Source organism: Erpetoichthys calabaricus, chromosome 2 (genome assembly GCF_900747795.2).
Source record: "Erpetoichthys calabaricus chromosome 2, fErpCal1.3, whole genome shotgun sequence".
NCBI classification, from domain to species: domain Eukaryota; kingdom Metazoa; phylum Chordata; class Cladistia; order Polypteriformes; family Polypteridae; genus Erpetoichthys; species Erpetoichthys calabaricus.
The window spans coordinates 159,681,246-159,702,741 of NC_041395.2; the positions used below are offsets into that span (position 1 = coordinate 159,681,246).

The 21,496-nt window shown below is 36.3% G+C and overlaps 1 protein-coding gene across 1 annotated transcript; it reads left to right on the forward strand.

Moving 5' to 3' along the window:
• The first annotated feature begins 6,232 nt into the window (after positions 1-6,232).
• cpb1 (carboxypeptidase B1 (tissue)) lies at positions 6,233-19,776 on the forward strand. Its single transcript, XM_028792242.2, has 11 exons — positions 6,233-6,373; positions 6,679-6,754; positions 10,067-10,191; positions 10,285-10,387; positions 10,626-10,727; positions 12,859-12,963; positions 15,209-15,319; positions 16,530-16,620; positions 16,946-17,148; positions 17,553-17,637; positions 19,553-19,776. Exons 1-11 carry the CDS (start codon positions 6,303-6,305, stop codon positions 19,738-19,740), a joined length of 1,260 nt encoding a protein of 419 aa, XP_028648075.1. The 5' UTR covers positions 6,233-6,302; the 3' UTR covers positions 19,741-19,776.
• Positions 19,777-21,496: the final 1,720 nt, after the last annotated feature.

Below are 21,496 nucleotides of genomic sequence, written 5' to 3' on the forward strand. Positions count from 1 at the left end.
ATCATCATGTAAATGTGCATATATGAATGCGCCTCAAACCCTGCGCTGATGCCATCCTGAAACAACAATATATGGGTCATGTTAATCAGCCTCATAGATATGCAATCATGATGCCATAGAACTTCATTAACTGGCAGAGCAGCCTCTCTCCTGATGCATCAAGACACTGCTACCTGCATTTGAAGAGTCCTATGGTGTGCTCCGCATGGCTTTAACACTAGAATCACTGAAGCCTACAAAAAATACTTGTAATCCTGGGCCACCTTAAATTCTTTCGCACTTCTCCATTAGCATCTTTTGTTTTGTAAATGTGTCGATTAGCAAAAGCAGCAAGCAACCTGCTATCTCATCCCCCCAAATATCAATTAAACACTCACAAAAGGTACACGTATAACAAAACAAGTGCGCTTTTACTCAAGAATATAACCGAAGAAAAAGAAATTCGATGCTGACACGACTGCTTGGGTGGTAGAGTGTTAAGAACTACTGACTCATGATAAAGAGGTTGTGGGTTCGATTCCAGCCACTTCCCAGAATTACCGTTTTGAGTAGTGAGCTGCTCTTATTATTACTATACTACTACTATAATACTATAAACTACTATAATAGTTAAAGACTAATGGCATGGATATTTCAAAAATGAAAACTAAAGTATTTTTAGTAAATTATTATTTAATTTCAGTTAGTCTTTACAGCTACTTTAATAGTTTCATTTAGTTTTAGTTTTTCCCGGGAGAAAAATTAAGTGGTTTTTTTTAATTGTTTGAGAAAAATATAATTTAAAAAAACAAAACTTTAAAAATAAAAATAAATTAACAAACAATGAAGACTCACTAATGTGCTTGTCTTGCGGTCTTGTATGTATGTTATCATTCAGTTGACACTCGGAACCGGCCAATTCTATCTAATTTCAAAAGCAAAGAATGCTGGCAATCACCTCCAGTTTGCCCTCTGGTGGTTGTTCCAGTTGTCAACTGGATGATAACATGCATACAAGAACGTAAGATCATGCCCCACCCTACCCAGAAGGAGGTGGGTTACGGTTGATTTCACCCTACAGTATTTTTAGTCGACCAATAAGAAACATGTGTACCAAGTTTCATGAAAATCACTCCAGCTGTTCAGAAATGATTCTGGAACATACATACATACACATATACCTTGATATTTATATATAGATTTCAGTTTTGTTAATTATTTTATTTCAGGAGCCCGCTAACTACAACACCCTGAAAACCAAGGTGCTAAAGCTCTAAGGGGTCTCTGCGGACCAGCAGGTGAGGTTGTGCCGAGAGTGGCAGTTTGACCCGGAGCAGCCATCCCACCCACAAGCATACAATGTCTGGGGGAAAGCAGGCCAATGGCTGAGGCAAGATATAAATGACTCTAAGCAGGTCGTGGGGCAAGTAATATGCAACCTGTTTAAATAAATCAGTGGCCTTCCTGATTTTCTTGCTCAGCCAGTCCACAAGCAAGCATATAAAAATATGGATGTGTTGATCGATATGGTCGAGTAACACAGGGTGGTGGCACAAGCCAAGCGAACACAAAGGTCTGCTCGCCAAACTCAGAAAGGACAAGTGCACATTTCTCCTGTGCTGTTTCAAGTGCGGGGAAGTCGGGCTTGTGGATTCCAGCTGGACAAAAGGAGAGGGGTACTGTGCTCTTGCTAACCCCTTGTCTTTCCCTTGGACAGGAGTGGTATTGGTAATTTTGCATAAGGTTACCGCACTTATAGATTCCGACTGCAACATTTCCATTGTCGCTCACCAATATGTATTACCACAACAGTGGCGCATGGGAAAGACCAGAACGACCTGTATCCATAGAGAAACCCAGTGGTATTGATTAATAATTTGCATTATTAATTACAATGGTCCCTAAGTGTGTTGCAGGTGGGTGGTGCTCCAAAATCCACCTTATCCAGCAATACAGTAATACTTGGGCAAGACTGGTCTGAAAGTAAAAGCGGTTTAACACGATCCACTCCAGTAAAATGTTTGGGCCTTGTTATGGATTGGGATAATCTGTCCCAAACTGTCTCCATGCCATGTACACAGCCAGGTGTGAGGAGTCACGTGGTGACCCAGTGTGATTGAGTAGACAATGTGCCGGCATAGACAGCTGCGTCATCCTCTGAAGCTGTGCCATCACAGTGAGAAGCTTCGCCCATTGAGGTCACCGAAGACCCTCTTTCAACTTTACACTTTCAATTTAGGCAAACTCTGACCTCCTTTAAAAAGGAACAATGGAGTGATGACTCCCTTAAGTTGGCAAAAAATGCAGCAGTAAACAGCCAAAGAGTTCATTATTCTTTGCCAGAAGAACTGCACTTTGTTATCAATAATGATTTATTATACAGGGTAGCTGAACATGAGGGGGGGATGAGGAGCTGGAACACACACACCTCCTAGGCACCTATCTAGGAGACTACAAAGCATTAGAGCATATAAAGCTCCGGTTTTATTGGCCAGGGATCAATAAGGAGGTCCATTGTTTCTGCACTTCCTGTCCAGAGTGCCAGTTGAGACAGATTGCTAGGAAGGACTGAGCTCTGCTGGTTCCCATTCCCCTAGTTGACATTTCCTTCGAGCATATAGCGGTAGACATGGTTGGAACTCTTGAACCCACACCAAGTGGACATAAGTAAATCTTGGTCCTCATCGATTATGCTAACCGCTATCCATCCACTATCCCATTGTGAACAGTCACTTCTAAAATTATCGCACAGGAACTTGTAGGTGTCTTTGTGCATTTAAAGACAGCAGTATATCATCCTCAAACTGATGGTCTTGTTGGGCCAATTTTATAAACCAAGTTATATGGAATTACCAAACACACATCTTGGAGAAAATGGCAGGAAAAACTGTGAAAAGCCCAAAAAACATCTAGAGAATCCATAAGTTCCCCACAGGCAGCAATCAGACATGGGATTCAAACACAGAATACTGGATATGTGAGGAAGGAGCATGGCACCAAATTACAAGATCTCTGGTACAAGTCTAAGTCCCACTTTCCCCATTACATAAATTGAACCCTAATCAGTAAAGTTATTTGTTACTTTGTATTTTAAACATAAGATAAGCATGCTTCAGACTATGACACTACATACCCTGCCCTTGAATAACAATACAGGACATTTGTTGCTACTGTAGCTAATCAAGAGTGCAGTGTTCCAAAACATATGACTCAGGAAATGTTTAAATGTGAAACAGAAAAAGAGTATTCAAGTCATGAAATATTTATTCATAATTATTACTATTCATAACAATAGTGCCATGTGGTAAAGTTTTTAGTTTGGTACTTCAAAACTCAGGCTAATCACTCCCCTTTATTCTTCCCATATCTGCAGAGACTTTGATTTCCACTCATTCCATAAAAATGATAGCTTAGCTGACCTTTCTAAACTGAAAAATCGAGTCAGTGCAGTTGCATTCACAAGCCCATTGTCAGAAGATTTATTCCTACCTTGTGCATGTACTATAAGAAAATTAAATGTTTGAAAAACATTTCCTTGTATTACCTTTTTTAGTTGGGTTTACAGACACCTCAGTTTTAAACTGATTATAATAGACGTCAGCCTAAGTGTACACAGATGTATGGGCACTACTTTTTAAATAGCACCTTTCATAGTTTATAGTATTAAACTGCATTTGTAGAAAATACAACAAGATACAATATTCCATTTAAAGAGCAAGGAAAGTAAAGCCACTTACATCAAGGTTACTTAATGAGTCGGCAGTAAGACTGTGCAAATAAATATGCAGTATACACTTAATTCCTGCACATAAATACTGTATCTCTGAAAGCCTTATTGTACATACTGTATGCATATACAGTCTAAATTGGTATTTGTTGTCTATGATACGTCAACCTAGAGTGTGACCAAGATTCTACCTGAACCAACAGGTACAGCTTGGTGGGGTGCTCAGTTGGGGCCTGTTACAAGTCATTTTTTCCATATTTTTGAACACACACACATGCATATCTTTTTCCCACAGTACATGCACATACAGCAGGTTCATATCAATAAACGGAGCTGATAAACAGCCACTGTACTTAAACAGACTATGTTGTTGTAACAACAAGCAAATTACTACATACATCAAACCAACAAAGACAAAAAAATAAAAAAAACACATCATAAGACAGATGACTAGCTACAAATTGAGGATTTTTAATAATACTTCAGAAGTTTATTTGGGGGTGATATATGGGAATGTTCTAGAAATTACAGGATGTCTGGTCACCCTAAGTACAAAAAATAACTTTAACGTAAAACAGGAGCTTTGTGAAAATGTGATCTATAGGTTAAGGGAAGGGGAGATGGTATATAATTAGTGTAAAATATCAGGTGTTTAATGAAATAAAATGAATGATATGATGATCTGAAGCAGATGGCACCCAAATTTAGTTATTGAGAACACTAACTTACAACATTGAATGCTGTAAAATAGAAGACATTTTCATAGCAATTACAGTATAATAGTGCAGTGCAGAACCTTAGCCTATTATACTTAAGAGTATTCAGAAATTACTTAAAATACACTGGCAATTGAATTTAGTCTTTCATTCCAAATAAAACTGTCCATATGTAAAAATGGTATTTTCATGCTGAAGCTTATTACAGTTGATTAACTATTTTATAAAAAGTTCAGTGGTAATAATAAAAATTATCATAATAATACAAAGGTGTAACTTCTGGCAGAGATTGTTTCTGAAATAATATAATTTATCGCTAACACTTTAGAAGGTGATTAAAAAACCAGTGCAGAATCATCACAATTTCCTACAAAACTGGAATCTTCTTTAAAGTTTTGTATCTGCCTATACTTACCCACAAAATGTTGTAGGGACATTTCTTAGGTGTGCAACTGGATTATGAAAGCCTTCTACATATTGATGTATTTATTAATCCTGTGTGTTCGATTAACTAAAACAAATTATTTAAAAAAATATATATATACATACAGTATATATATATATATATATATATATATATATATACAGTATATATACATACTAGGGGGCTTTGCCTCCTGCTTGCTTCACTCGCCAACCCCTCCCCCCCATATCACTACGTGAAGAGGGGGGCTGAACGTACCCCAATGAGACGTGGTCGCTCCTCTGAAACTCCTCTTAAACACTGATACAATGGGAAACAAATAATAGATGCTGGCTTGCTGCTGCTTCCATGCCACGCGATCAGCACTTCGCTCGCCTACCCCTTCCCCCCCTCCCCCGCCAGTGCTATGAGCTGTTGTTAAGAGGGAGTCTGAACGCACCCCAAGGACATGCAGTCGCTCCACCGAAACCCCTCTTTAATGGTGATATAATGGGAAGCAAATAACAGTTGTTTTTTTTACCTCCTCTTTGCTCAATCAGCTGCTGGCTAGCTGCTGCTCCCATGCCGTGTGATCTGTATTTCGTGTGGCGCTTTAAACGTTTTAAAGTCACTGCCTTGTTTCTCTTCTCCCCCAGACATCCTCAAACACTATTCAATCTCTTTTCGCTGTTCCATTATTTCACCAAGTAATATTTTCTATTATTTGCGCTAATGTGAGTTTTACACTCATTTTCTTGAGACTTTCAAATTTTCCTACTTCCATTATCTCTAACCTGCTCTGCATGTGTATCACAGGACTTGCACCCAAATGTTGTAAGTAGGACGTGACTTGCCCATCTCGCAGAGAATGAAAGTGTCTCTCTGTCTCTGTCTTTTAAAGATCTCTCTTCAAAAGATCACGTCTTGTCACAGTCTCGTCCCAAGTTTTTTTTTTTTATATATATATATATATATATATATATATATATATATATATATATATATATATATATATATGTTATGAACTGTGGTCAATAAGGGGCACTCCTCAGTTATCCATGAATTCAGGTAACTATAAGAAAGTCAAAAAAGTACAAAAAAGAAAGATTTATTTACAAAAATAAAAATAACAAAAGAGCCTATAAATCACACACATACACCCACATACAGAAGCATTTATATTGTAAAATTAGAGCTGGCTTATAAAAAGGTGCATTTTATAACCAATAGAGGAATTCTGTCTATTTATTCTGGTAAAAGGTGTACATGAAGGATAGCATATTGCTGTGTGTGCACCACGTCCCATTTCAAGGGAAAAAAAGAATGCTATCAGAAGTGAGCAGCTGTTTCAGTTCCACAGATAGGGTTAGGAATGTTTCCAAGAAAAAACATGATGATTTTGTTAGCTGGCTGCTTTCGAAGGTGATAAAACAGTATAAAAACTTGTTGTCGACGCCAGTTTCTTTACACAGGCAACATGAAGGCACTTCTCCTCTTGGCTCTGACTGTGGCGGTTTCAGCTGGACCATCAACCAGCAGATTTGATGGGTAACGGATGCTGCTATAGAACCATATATTTAATTTAAAATATTATTAAATAAATAATATGCATGTGTTTCTTTTCAAACCACATTTAAGACTGCACAATAACTACAAAGATATAAAATAACATAGCTAAAAATGTACTTACTTATGTAATTCAACATCGACATTATAAAGCAATCATTTGCAAGGACGAGACGCTCTCTTGTGGACCTTTTTTCTACTCTTCTTTTTGCAAACTTGTTTTGAGAGCTACATTTTATCTGTCACTGTTGCACTTGCATTTATCATTGTTGCCTTGCTTTTATCAGAGTGAAAGTCTTCAGATTGAAACCTGACAATGAATACCATGTTAACGAAATTAAAAATCTGGCAGAAAAAATAAAGGTATGTAAATATTCATTGTTTCCAAATAAGTGTATAATATTAATATGGAGTGAATAGTATCATGAAACATTTCCATACTATACACTACAGTATTTTACATAAAGTACAGAAACTGTGGGTCAAAATTGATCATACATTAATTCGAGACTTAAAGTTTGTGTACAAACATAAAAATAAGTGGATAACATTCTATACACTCAAACATAAGCAAAGCAAAATTCAACCCCCTCCAAAAAGAAAGAGAGGAGAGCCAACAACCAAAGATATTCTATGAAAGCAGCAAGAAAGGATCCTTTTCCCAGAAATGGAAGCTTTTTCTAAAACGTTACTGATTAGATCATGCCATATTTTTGCAAAGTTTTAAACAGATCCTCCAAGTGATAATTTGATTTTTTCCAATTTCAAATAGTATACAGAATCATTTACACACCGATTTTAAAATGGTGGGGTAGGATTCTTCCAGTTGAGCAAGATAAGTTTATGTGCTAGTAGTGAGGTAAAGGCAATTACAGTTTATTTGTCCTTCTCCACTTTAAGCCCATCTTGGAGTACAGTACACCAAACACAGTTGTTAATGGATTCGGAGAGATTGTGACACAAAGGCTGTCTGATAGACATACAAAGACTTTTGTCCACAATTTTGTTAATTTGGTGCACGCCCAGAACATATGGCCAAGTGAGGCTAGAACTTGATTACAATTTTAACATGTTGAAATTTGCCCTGGAAACATTTTGGACAATTTCAAATAAGATAAATGTGCTTGATAAAAGATTTTTGAATGACTGAATGCTTTGCACATACAAAGCTGGAGTGTATTCTGTGCATGGCTGCCTTCCAGTGCTTTTCAGAAATATTAAGTAACAGATCCTTTCCCCAAAGTACCCTGGAGTCTTTGAAAGGAAGGGACTTTAAAATATTTTTATAAATTGTAGAGATGCTATCTGAGTCTTCAAGACTGATCAATATTTCTTCTGGAATAGAACAAGGTGGAAGGTGAGGAAAATTGGGAAGGTTCTGTCTAGTAAAATTTCTAGCATGAAAGTAGTGGAAGAACTGTGTTGATGAGAAGTTAAAATTGAAGTGTAATTGTTTGTAGGATGCAAAGACATTATCTTAGTCTCTGAGTGTTTTAATCCACAACATTTTTCAAACATTAAATACTGCATATGTTTGAGGGGGTGGGAAAAGGTGAATGTCATGTAGAGGTGCAACAGATAAAAGTTTTTCTGTTCTTAAAGTGCTTCCTACATTGGTTCCATATTCTGAGTGAATGAAGGGCAACTGGATTATTAGTGTATTGACGATAATTTGTATTAACTGGGGTAAAGAGCGGGGAATATAAAGAACTACTGCAAAAGTTTTGTGACCGTAGATGGCGCTATACCAGCGCTTAACCCAACACAGACAGACACGGGAGGCACACTTATAAAAACAAAGTGCTTTCCCCATTCCCACAGGCACACAACACAGTCCTGAACACAAGCACAATCCACACACTACTATACTTTAAGTTCTTTTCTTCTTTCTCTACCACTCCTCTCTGGCAAGCTTCATCCACTACCACCCGACTCTGGCTCCCGAAATAGTGTCTACTGGTCCCTTATAGGGGTCACAAAGAAGTGCTCCAGGTGCTCGTTGACCCACTTCCGGCAGCATTTCCGGGTGTGGTGGAAGAACCGCCCACACAGGCTCAGGGACAGTTGCAGCACATCCTGGCAGCACCCCCGGATCCCAACAGGGCTGTAACGAACTCCAATTCCCATGAAGCCCTGCGGAAGTCTGAGATATCGCTGCCATCCAGGGGGGCTGCCATCTAGCGTTCTGGGGGAGGTGATGCTCTGTCCACACTTGCTCCCCCAGTCCATACAATGAAGAGGCATCCCGGCCAGACAAGAACCCTGGCCATCTGTGACAGCTTATTTCTACTGCAGACGAGGCTTGTGTATATTCATCGATTTTGGTCGCTGTCCAGATCTTTACTGCTTGTATATTTGCCACCCAGTAATAAAATTAAAAATTAGGTAGTGCCATGCCCCCTTCTACTTTAGGTCATTGTACAGTCACCCTTTGGATGCATGGATGTTTCAAATTCAAATTAAATAAGTTTATGATTAAATCTAATTTCTTAAAAAATTATTTGTAAACCTATATGGGGATGCTATGAAATAGGAACAGAAGCTTGGGAAGGATGGTCATCTTAACAATGTTGATGCTCCCTGCTAATGTAAGGTGGAAAGTAGACCATCTATTCTTGTCTTGTTTAATTTTTTCCATGCAGACAGCAACATTTTGTTGAAAAAGAGCTTTATATTTACTTGTGATATTTACCCCTAGATATTTAAACTGATCTGCTAAGATAAATAGGAAGCTGTCTAGTCTAAAAATGAGTGCTAGAGAATTCACAGGAAAAATTACACTTTTATTCAAATTGATTTTGAGTCCAGGTATCTTTTGAAAACTTGGTAATGCTTTTAGGAATGCAAGGAAGGCAAGGAATTTTCTGGGTCAGATATATATAGTATCATATCATCTGCATATAGTGGTATTTTCTGTTCAAATCCTTCTCTGAAAATCCCCTTTATCTCTGAAGAATTTCAAAAGTATGCAGCCAATGGTTCAATGGCAATTGCAAAAAGCAAAGGTGACAAGGGGCATCCTTGTCGAGTGCAATGTATTAGTTTGAAGTAATCCGAAATAATGCTGTTAATAAAAATAAGAGATTTCTGGACTAGTATAAAGTAGTTTGATCCATGCACATATGTTTGGGCCAAACCCAAATTTGTGCAATGTGGTAAATAGGTAGTCCCATCCAACTATATCAAATACTTTTTCTGCATCTAAACATAATAAGATCTTTGTTGTGTTAGACTTAATGGGTGAACATATGTTAAACAAATGTCAAATGTTACTCAGATCAAGAAACTCATTTTCTGAGATTGCGTAAATAAACAGGTGACTACTTTTTTCAAGCAGTTCTCAACCTGAAATGAATTGAGACTTAATAGAAAAATCTGTAGGAGTGGTTTATTTATTTTAGCAACATAAGATCTCCACAACAAAGTTGAACACTGCAAATCTGACATGCAGTATGGCAATACGTATGCTTATCTTTTATGACAGAATTTATTGTAACAATAACAGTTATTGTTAATGAAAATAAAAAGTGCAATAACTGACTTAATCAAAACAACCAATTCATACCCTTCAAAGGGCAATAAAGAGCTGAAGAGTACAATTTCTGTGAACACACCTAAAGATACTAAGGTTTTTGCTTAGTTACAGAAATCTGTTTTTTTTGTTTCCCTCATCAGCTTAATTTCTGGAATCCTGAAGGAGCTGATCAGGTCACTTCTCACCTTAATGTGGATGTCCAGGTCAATGATGAAGATGTTTTACTTGTAAAGGATCTTTTGCAGAGAAGTGGAATGGAATATGAGTATGTTTAAGTTATAACACATAGACATTTTTGTGTTAATATATAAGATATATAGAAAATAATATGTCCCCTCCTCTATATTAATGTTTATAGAGTTCTAATTGAGGATCTGCAGAAGGCAATTGAGAGACAATTTGACAACAAGCACCGCTCAACAGCTGGTTATAGCTATGAGAAATACAACTCCTGGGAAAAGGTATGAAGTTTTAAGTTTTTTTGTATCAAGTACATAAATGTTGCAAGTAATAAAATATTTTGCCCAGATGCGTTCCGAGAACAAAAAAGTACCCTTTTAAGATTTTTGATTTAATGTTAGATTACTCTACTTCATTGGCAAAAAATTGTTCTACTGTTTTAAACTGGCACATTTTCATTTTACAATGGGATGACATTTCAGACATCAGTTATTTTTCATATCACTTTTTTCTCATCAGATTTCAGAGTGGGCTGAAAGCATGGCTACAGAAAACCCCACACTAGTTACTAAAACACAGATTGGACAAACGTTTGAAGGAAGACACATGGTTCTTTTAAAGGTAACACTGTGCATTTAGGTAGCTTGTGTGGTGAAGTGTTGTAGCACAATATATGGCCTATTGCATGTTACTGCACTATACAACTTTGGCAATAATGTCAGGCATATGTTTCTGAAAACTGTGGGGTTAATTGACTGGTTTGTGTATAGCTATATTTGCGTTTAGAAAAAATATCAAAAATGGTAAAGAATAAATGGTGTAATTCAAGCAAAAGTGTCCAAATCATATAGAACACCAGCTCTTCACTTATTCCAATGCAGGATTAATGAAAAATTAAATTAATACTTCACGGATTATCTTACATTCTCACACAAACTCTCTCGTGTTTGGATCTTTAGCTTGAAATAGCTAACCAGATTGTCACTGTTTTTTCACAGGGCTATTTTGCTTGGCAGATGAGAGCTTATTATTTCACTTAAATTACACTGCTTTCAGCCCAAATGTGGGCTACATGAAACCTTGCACAATTGTGCTTTACTTGAGTTAATTATGGTTATAAAGTATCACAAACAAAGGAATAGTAGGTTATGCTGAGTTAGTGTTAGAGAGATTTTTAAAGCTTTGGGAGGTGGTGGGGAAAATATTTTGAAGAGAAACGTTTATCTCAAAAAGTACTAAACAGTGGACTAGCACTTAATATAATGCTACAGCATATAATCTGTAGGATTTATTTAGACTATATTATTATAATGATAACTACTTATTGTGTTTCATTCTGTCACTATTATACATTATTAGCCAATATTATATTATGGTGATAACTACTTACTGTTTCACTCTGTCATTATTTTCTAAACGTTTTCAGTCAGAATCACAGTACAATATGATACCAGCCCATCCCATGGTGTACTAACAGGGAAAATTACGACTGAAAATCAGCCAGACTGCACACCATTAAGACTGTGTAATGAAACCAGGTTAAAACCTGGGCAGGAAATAATTTTTAAGGGCATATTCTAAACAAATAGGTCAATTTTCCAAAATACACAAAGTAAATTTTAGTTCATCAGAAAAGTGAAAGTAACTACTTAGCCTTATCATAAGCAGAAAAAATTACAAACTAAGCACTGTATAGATTTATTTTCCTTGTTTTTTCAATTAACAAAATTGTCAAAAAGTAACCAATAAACAATATATTGATCATATCAAAAGAAAATGGGTTTCATATACTGCAAGTCAGTGGTACTTTAAGTGTTTCAAGAGATCTGTACAGAGATCAATGTGCTTGTAGGCAGAAATGTTATGCCCTATAGTTACCAGTATGCTGTAGTCATTTTTTATTTAGATTATCAGATTTGATTAGATAAACTTTATTAATACCAAGGGAAAATTAACATACATACAGCAGCAGAAACATAAATAATGTATGCTTTATTTTAATTTATTTATTTATATATACATACATACACACACACATGCAACAATACAGTATATATATATTTAAATATATATATAAAATATATTGGGCGGCACGGTGGCGCAGTGGGTAGCGCTGCTGCCTCGCAGTTGGGAGACCTGGGGACCTGGGTTCGCTTCCCGGGTCCTCCCTGCGTGGAGTTTGCATGTTCTCCCCGTGTCTGCGTGGGTTTCCTCCGGGCGCTCCGGTTTCCTCCCACAGTCCAAAGACATGCTGGTTAGGTGGATTGGTGATTCTAAATTGGCCCTAGTGTATGCTTGGTGTGTGGGTGGGTGTGTTTGTGTGTGTCCTGCGGTGGGTTGGCACCCTGCCCGGGATTGGTTCCTGTCTTGTGCCCTGTGTTGGCTGGGATTGGCTCCAGCAGACCCCCGTGACCCTGTGTTCGGATTCGGCGGGTTGGAAAATGGATGGATGGAAATATATTGTGTATATGTGTGTAAATTATATAAGAAACTTGTCATTGACCTATCAATATTGTTTCTACTCTTTCTAACTCTTAAATGGTTCAGAAATGTAACCTGGTTACTATAAAATAATTCTGCTTCAATATTCTGATATTAATTAACATTTGCAAAAGAAGAAGGACAAGGAAAATGGATCATATAGCACAAATTACACAATTACATATTCTATGCAGTGATACTAGTGTGTACTAGGAAATTTCATTGTAAGGTATATGTCACTAAATACAGAAATCATTCTTTTTTATTACAGTTAGGTAAAAATACAGGATTTGCCAAGCCTGCCATCTTCATGGACTGTGGTATTCATGCAAGAGAATGGATCTCCCCAGCTTTTTGTCAGTGGTTTGTAAAAGAGGTTGGCAACATTATGTTTTATATTTCTATGTAATTCCTTTAAAGTATTAATGCAATATAATGATATATACGATTTTGAAAAAGGAGAGAATTTAAAAGACTGGCAATGCAAACACTATATATAAATTATATATACAGTGATCCCTCGCTATATCGCGCTTCGCCTTTCGCGGCTTCACTCCATCGCGGATTTTATATGTAAGCATATTTAAATATATATCGCGGATTTTTTGCTGGTTCGCGGATTTCTGCGGACAATGGGTCTTTTAATTTTTGGTACATGCTTCCTCAGTTGGTTTGCCCAGTTGATTTCATACAAGGGACGCTATTGGCAGATGGCTGAGAAGCTAGATTGCTTACTCTTCTCTCTCTCTTGCGCTGACTTTCTCTGATCCTGACGTATGGGGATTGAGCAGGGGGGCTGTTCGCACACCTAGACGATACGGACGCTCGTCTAAAAATGCTGAAAGATTATCTTCACGTTGCTATCTTTTGTGCAGCTGCTTCCTGAAACGACATGCTGCACGGTGCTTCGCCTACTTAAAAGCTCGAAGGGCACATATTGATTTTTGACTGAAAAACAAACTCTGTCTCTCTCTATCTCTCTCTCTCTCTCTCTCCCTGCTCCTGACGGAGGGGGTGTGAGCTGCCGCCTTCAACAGCTTTGTGTCGCGGTGCTTCGCATACTTAAAAGCCAAACAGCCCTATTGATTTGTTTGCTAGAGATTGTTTTCTCTATCTATGTGACATTCTGTGCTCCTGACACGCACTCCTTTGAAGAGGAAGATATGTTTGCATTCTTTTAATTGTGAGACAGAACTGTCATCTCTGTCTTGTCATGGAGCACAGTTTAAACTTTTGAAAAAGAGACAAATGTTTGTTTGCAGTGTTTGAATAACGTTCCTGTCTCTCTACAACCTCCTGTGTTTCTGCGCAAATCTGTGACCCAAGCATAACAATATAAAAATAACCATATAAACATATGGTTTCTACTTCGCGGATTTTCGTATTTCGCGGGTGGCTCTGGAACGCAACCCCTGCGATGGAGGAGGGATTACTGTATACTGTATGTATGTCAGCTAACTTACTCTCAAAAAAATTTTCATTTATACTTTCTTTTAGATGCAATGAATTTCTCACTCCAGGAACCCACATAGACATTACACTGTCCAAGTTGCTGCACCAACAGTGCCTTACTAGCTGTTCCTTAGTTCACAACATTTAATCACCAATTACATCATACATACAGTACATACATTCAAATATACATGCATGCATTTTCAAATCTGTTTAATCCAATTCAGGATTGGGGTAGCTGGGTAAATGGCATGAACCACTCCTTTGTAGTGTGTCAGTTCATTGCAGGACACACAGAAGCACACACCACACACTGGAACCATTTCAAAATCACTAACTAATCTCATCTGCGCATGTCAGTGTATATGGGAGAAAAATCCAAGCAGACATGTGGAGAATGTGCACCATACACACAGACAACCCAAGATGCTGACAGCCATGCTAACCTCTACACAACCTTATCACCTACTAATCACATCAGTTCTATCCAAAGCAGACAAAAGATCTGAGCAGTGAGAAGTTCTCTGATTACAAAACATCAACACATGCTACCAAGATCACTTACTTCTGTTTGCAACTTTTGTCAAGCATTTCAAATGAAAATTCCATTACACAGACAGAAAACGAATTTCCAGATAAAAAAAAAAAAATTTTTAATTTTGATTTTTGTAAATTAAATTGATAACACGGCTGAGGAGTATTATTTTTGAGTTTGTGTTTAGTGGCTTGCATTCTGTGTTGTGGTTTGCTTCCTTTTAATTTTATTTTTACATGAATAACACTGTTTACAGTACACTATTAATGTAGTGTAATGTAATGGCTGTGTAGGACCTCAACCTCCTCCTGTGGAGCTGATTAAACTGTTAATGTATGTGAAAGATACAGATGGACATTCCATTACCAGCATTACAGCTGAGATTTAAAAAAATGAAAAAAATGAGTATACATATATATACATGTATATACTTATATATAGTATATATATGTAGTATATATATATATATATATATATATATATATATATATATATATATATATATATATATAAAATCATGATTGGCCAACCAATTGTGTACCGTGATCTTAAATATTTACTGTTTCTATAAATGATTACTATTATTATTAATAGTGTTATATTATGATTATCATCATTAATGTATTTTTTACAGGCTGTGACATCATATGGGTCTGACCCTGCAATGACCAGTCTACTCAACAACATGGATGTGTTTGTCCTGCCAGTTTTTAACATTGATGGCTACGTCTACACATGGACCAGGGTACAATTATATCTGCTCCGTGGCTTTAGGTTATACTTCTATTGCATTTTATGTAGCTGAATGACTTTGAAAATCAACGAAAATGTTAAGATAGTCTTAAAAGTGAAGTAAAGGTAGGTTTAGAAACTTGTTCAGTGTCACAAGGTGAATAAACCAATAAACTTGAAGTATGTAGTCTATTACCTGTCACTTTAGATGTCTTATGCTGTGAAAGACTTAAGCTATATGTATATCTTTTTGGCATTCCTCTTGTGTTAGCTGTATCGCCCTGTTCCTTTCTGACCTCTGTCACTAGCAATTTCCAGGTTTCATCCCAGAGTTAGGCAGAGCCACGGAAAAGACCTGAAAAGTTGGCACATTCAACTTATATTTCCATTTTTTGGTTCCCAAAAAAACATCCACTTGAGGGTTCCAGAAAGAACCTTAATTTGTTTAGATCTGTAACAGGTTCTATAAACAAACATGAACAAATGATATCAGATTTACGAAATGTCAGTGGGTCATGTTTTAAAAAAGGCTTTTGTTGCCTTCAAAACTCAGGTTTTCTTGACCTTACTGTATCCTGCTAGGAAGCCTACTATATATTATTTTTTTCCTTCTTTGTCTGCATATTAGGAATGTTTTCAAAGATCCAATTTCACATGCAAAGAGTCCTTCCCAGAATGAAATGGTTCTTTGTTGAGCAATGGTTCTATGAGGAACCAAACAAACCAGGAAAAAGCAATTAGAGAACTGTTTATTTTTAAAGGTGTATGCTGTATTTCAGTCAGGCCTCATTTTCCTGGAAAACCACTTTGACATGCTTCTCCATACAAATGCTACCACCCAAGGTCAAGTAGAAGCATCCTAAAGTTAATCATGTGGTTGTCTACCATTTAGGGTCCCACTTTAGACTAGGAAGTCCAAAAGTGAACAATGAATCTGTGGCATTCATTGTGGCAATCTGTCATCATTATATGCATGAACCATTAGAAATACAGAAATATTAAACAAGGTTTTATTTGTTAAATTACATTTTCTAATTAATAATACAATTAAAGCATCTTTAGAAATGCGTATTGAATTATTACTTATTCGTATTACAAACTAAATACTGTATACTATTCAATTCCTATTTATTATTTTACCAACATTATTCAGTAGTTATAGATAAAACATGAAATATACTCAAGTCAGTACTAAATGTTCTTCTAATGTATGTTTATTCTAGGACAGAATGTGGAGAAAAACACGCTCCAAGAATTCTGGTACAACTTGTGTTGGTACTGACCCTAATCGAAACTTTGATGCTGGGTGGTGTAGTAAGTATCCAAAGAAACGTATGGTTTATGACATATAAAGATTAACCACCATAAAATATACAATAAAAAAAAATAATTATAAGCATTTTATTAATTTTATATAGGATATATTATGAAGAACAACATCAGAAATAAGTAACGATACATATATTTTTATAAAGCTAACAATGACAGACATACCTAATCTGAAGATAACACCTTAAGTCTAGGAATCTTGCCTGAGTGTACAAAACACTTATAAGAAAGGTTTACTCTGTATTTAAAAAGCAACTTTTTTGCAGCAGAAAACTGATATATCCAATTTGAATTTGAAATTTCAATACAGCTGTGGGTGCTTCCAAACAACCATGTAGTGAAACCTATTGCGGCTCAAGAGTGGAATCTGAAATTGAGGTCAAAGCTGTTGCTGATTTCATCCGAAAAAACCGTTCCATCATCAAGGCCTACCTGACAATCCATTCCTACTCCCAACTGCTCCTGTTCCCTTATTCATACACTACAGACTTAGCGGCACACCACAGTGAACTGGTATGTGAACTCATGAGGGATTGTTTTATTAATGGTTTTACCACTGATATTTAAAGTGTCCTTGTATTGATAAAATACATGCTGCACATTGTCTGGTGTGTCAGTGGATGTGTGAGAAAAAATAAATAAATCAGCTAACAAGGGTCTCCCACATGGATCAAGAATGAAGTTGATTGATAAGGCATCTAGCAGTGCAGAGATCTGACTGCCTGAATAGAAGCTTCTTCCTCCAATTTTAATATTAATCAAATTTTCAGCTTCTAGCCAAATGCAATCAAAGACGTTTATGTGTGATCCATCTGTCTATCTATGATTTATTATTCTATTTCACTTTTTATAAATCAAATTTGTTAATATTTATGCATATGTTGAGTTTTAAGTATGTCTACTGCACCTTTGTTTAGCTTGACATTGCAAGAAGTGCTTCAAATGCATTGTACAGCCTTTATGGTACCCGCTACACAAGTGGTCCTGGAGCAGTGACGATATGTAAGTTTATCAATTGCATTTTATTTTATTTTATTTTATTTTATTAATCTAGTGACATTACATTTAAAGAAGTAAAGAAAGAATAGAGCAAAACATTAAATCAAAAATTAGTATGTGTGAATATGGAAAAAATAAATACATATAAACTGAGAAAACAAAGGTTGCCAAGATTTAACCAGATATAGGGTTTCTTTAAGTACCTCTAAAGACGAAAAAAAAAGCTTGGCACTGTACCACATACCAGAGCTCCCAAATACTGAGATACTTGCGGGATGGAGTCTAAGAAAGTAATTTTATGGAACATTAATTTAAACCATCAAACAAACATTTTAAATATATAAAACATGTCAGAAGAATACAGTCATGTTGCTGCACACAAGGGGTTAAATAATAAAAAAAATAGAAAAACTCAGTGAATAAAATAATTAACATAATCCTACTTAATTGTATACTGTAATTAATTTACATATTTTCTTCTCATGATTACAGTTTATAGCAGGAAGCATCTAATGATTTCTTACTTCCTAGTCATTTTTCATCATATATTTAATGCATGCAGTGAATATTGTATGCAGTATCTTATTTAAATATTTCCCTTTGTAAATCCATTTGGAAAATGAGCATGTAAATATTGTGCCAATAAAGCAATAATTTTAAAACCAGTTTACTTCTTCCCATTAAAGTAGTTATTGCTGCATCAAGCACTAACAATTTTAGAAAAACACCGCCCCACCATGGATGTCACTAGTAAAAGAATTTACTAAAAAAACAAGGGTGTTGTACCATGTTAGCCATTATGAATGTAATGAAAAGTCAAGTCCATATAAAATTACAGCTCTGTATTACATTTATATTTACTTATTTGTTTTTCACAAGTTACACTTAATACTGTATCATAGATACCTAAGAAAACAAATTCAATTCCTTTGGTAGTAATGTGAATTTTAGATAAATAATCATTTTAAAAACTAAAAGAATCACATCATGCATGCAGGGTCAAGAATTCCACAACTTGGGCATATAAGTAAAGCTATATATCAACTGACAAGAAATTATTGGCTATTTCTGAACAACCTAAGGAAAAATGGTTTTCACTAATGGATCAATCGCATTGCCCTGGGGTCAAGAAAAACACAACCTCAAAATGAAAAAGAAAAAAAAAATCAGAGAAAACCTCAAAGATATTTCCCAATTAACAGTCGAAAAAGGGCGATCCTAGTGCTGGTCAATGGTGGTACATCCGAATGCAGTTCAGCTCCATCCATATCCTTTTTTTTTAATTATGACCTTTTTATATTACATATTCAAAAATATATTTAGAAGAATAATTATCAACACTATGTGATATCATAAATGAAAAATTAACTATTCATTACTATATGGCAATCGCATAGAATAAAATATTGTCCCACATAGTTTAAAAAATGTAAGATATTCATTAGTTATGAGTTAAAAATGACAACTTCAGTTCATAAGTATGTGATTAGTACTCTACACATTTTACTGTTCCTTTTTGGATTATCATGATGATGTGTTATCTTGACATTTATTGATGAATGAAAGCATTAATTAGTACTAGCATTATGTAACACAAACATATTATTATTAGGAACACTATTTAAATTGGGTTGGCTAAATGATTGCTGGCATTTTTAGATAAATCATATTCATCAAAGTGCCATTTTATCAAAGGTATGCATTTTGTATGTTCATGTTTTTATTTCTATGTGTTCTGAATGTAACTCTTGGTTACCCAGTCCACTTCAGTGAAGGTCAACATCTGACATATTATTTTTATATTTCAAAATAGTAAATGACTGCAGACAAAAACACTGGTTTTCATGTATTTTATGTAGTCAGTCAGACATACCTGTACCTGTTTCATAATTTTTGAAACAATATTTGTTTCCTTCAGACCCTGCCGCTGGTGGTTCAGATGACTGGGCCTATGACTTAGGGATAAAGTACTCTTTCACTTTTGAACTTCGTGACGAAGGTCGCTTTGGATTCTTGCTTCCAGAGTCGCAGATCAAGCCAACGTGCGAGGAGACTATGCTTGCTGTCAAATACATTGCAACATATGTTCAAGAGCACAACTATTGAAAAAATTAAATAAAATAAAATGAATCTTCAAAATTATCGGATGGTTTCTGCCTTCTCCTCAGCTCCCTGCAACCCAAATAACTAATTGAACTGCTTTCAACAATGGCTGATTTGATAGTTTAGTCAGCTACTACTGGAAAGGGTGTGTGATGGAGCTGTTTTTTTTATACAGCAACATTGAAAACAATGCCTTCATACCAATAATACAGAGCACTGTTCAGCTATGATGTTGTATCAAACAGAATACAACTACATTTTTTAAATAGTTCCACAAAACAATTACTCCAGCATTTTATATTTAATGATCTAAATAAGCTCCTAAAATATAAAATAAATCATGACTTCACAGTCAGGAACCTGATTGTTCTTTAGATTAATAAATCAACATTTTCAGGATTGTTTCATAAAAAATGGCTATTCACAGCTTTACATTCGGTGAGCATCAACTATTTGATTAAAATAAATATTATATTGGTAATAAGACCATCATTACACTGGATATATTAAATAGTGTATATTTTACATATACACAGTGTTGTGATCAGATAGGTAGCTCCACACACTGTAAGGAGTCCTGCACTGCTTTTAGCAGTAATAGCAGCAGACAGTCAGGTGAATCTAGTGAGAAGTTCCCATTCAAATGTTTGTTTTATTATGTTGTCTATGAGAGTACTGGAGAGTGGAAATGATGTATTCATTAGAACAGGATATTCAAATTGGAGAGTTGTATGTACAGACTTTTTTCCTTCAACTTGACATTTGAGGGATTCATGGAACACTAATGGATGGACTGGGCAAACAAGGATGCTACAGGCAGTTTATTCCCCAACACATCAGGTTGTAGTGTCTCTCCAGGTTGATGCCAGTTAGGATTCCCATAGATTTGCATGGGAGTTGGGTCTACAAGAATAGCAATTTTGGGGTCCTAGGGTGTTGCAAGGGAGCTCTGTTGGTGGAAGACTGACCTGGCTGCTGCACCGGAAGCATTCCTGGTTCCAGTTTAAAAGAAGACTGAAGCATCTCCCTGGTGAGTCAGAGTTGGGACACAGTAGGTTATACTGACCAGGAGGGAGGAAGGAGTAGAACAGCAATGTGCTGTGAATTTATTGGCTGTATTCACTTGGAAAGGTTGGTGATGAATAAAAAATACTTTATTTGAACTCAGAGTTGTGTCCGTGGTTTTGGGACGTAATGAAGCCCCCTACTGGTTACTATATATAAATATATATAGTAAATATATTTACACACACACACTATATAATAAAAGAATAAGGTCTTTGTGTGTGTGTGTCTAGAGTCTGAGAAGCAGGCTTTACGGAAACAAGAATGGGAGTGCCATTTAAGAGAGGCTCAGATACATGCGAATAAAGACATAAATCACTGAAGGTACACAATTATTCTATATATATTGTGGTATTGGGCTGTATAGCGTCCAACCCGGTACAGACTTACACAGAGGCACATGTCAAAGGAACAGAAATCTTTTATTTTTCTTCAGCCGTGGGGCACGCCTTCCCCGTGTCCAACAGGCTCAACACAGTCCCCAAAACACTTTTAGTCAAAGACCACACTATTCCTCTTGCACCACCAACACTCCTTCCAAGCAACCTCGTCCTCTTCCTCCCGATTCCAGCCCTGAGTGGTGGTTGCTGGCTCCTTTTATGGCCCTCCTGGAAGTGCTCCTGGTGCTTGCTCACCTGTTCCCAATCGTGGGTGGGGCCGATGATTAGACCAGCTGGGCTTAACGATCTCTGCC

Coding starts and splice junctions, on each gene's coding strand:
- cpb1 (XM_028792242.2), top strand. CDS start 6,303: ATGAAGGCACTTCTCCTCTTGGCTCTGACTGTGGCGGTTTCAGCTGGA. Junction 6,755..10,066: donor ATCTGGCAGAAAAAATAAAG/GTATGTAAATAT, acceptor TTCCCTCATCAG/CTTAATTTCTGGAATCCTGA. Junction 16,621..16,945: donor CTTTGATGCTGGGTGGTGTA/GTAAGTATCCAA, acceptor ATTTCAATACAG/CTGTGGGTGCTTCCAAACAA.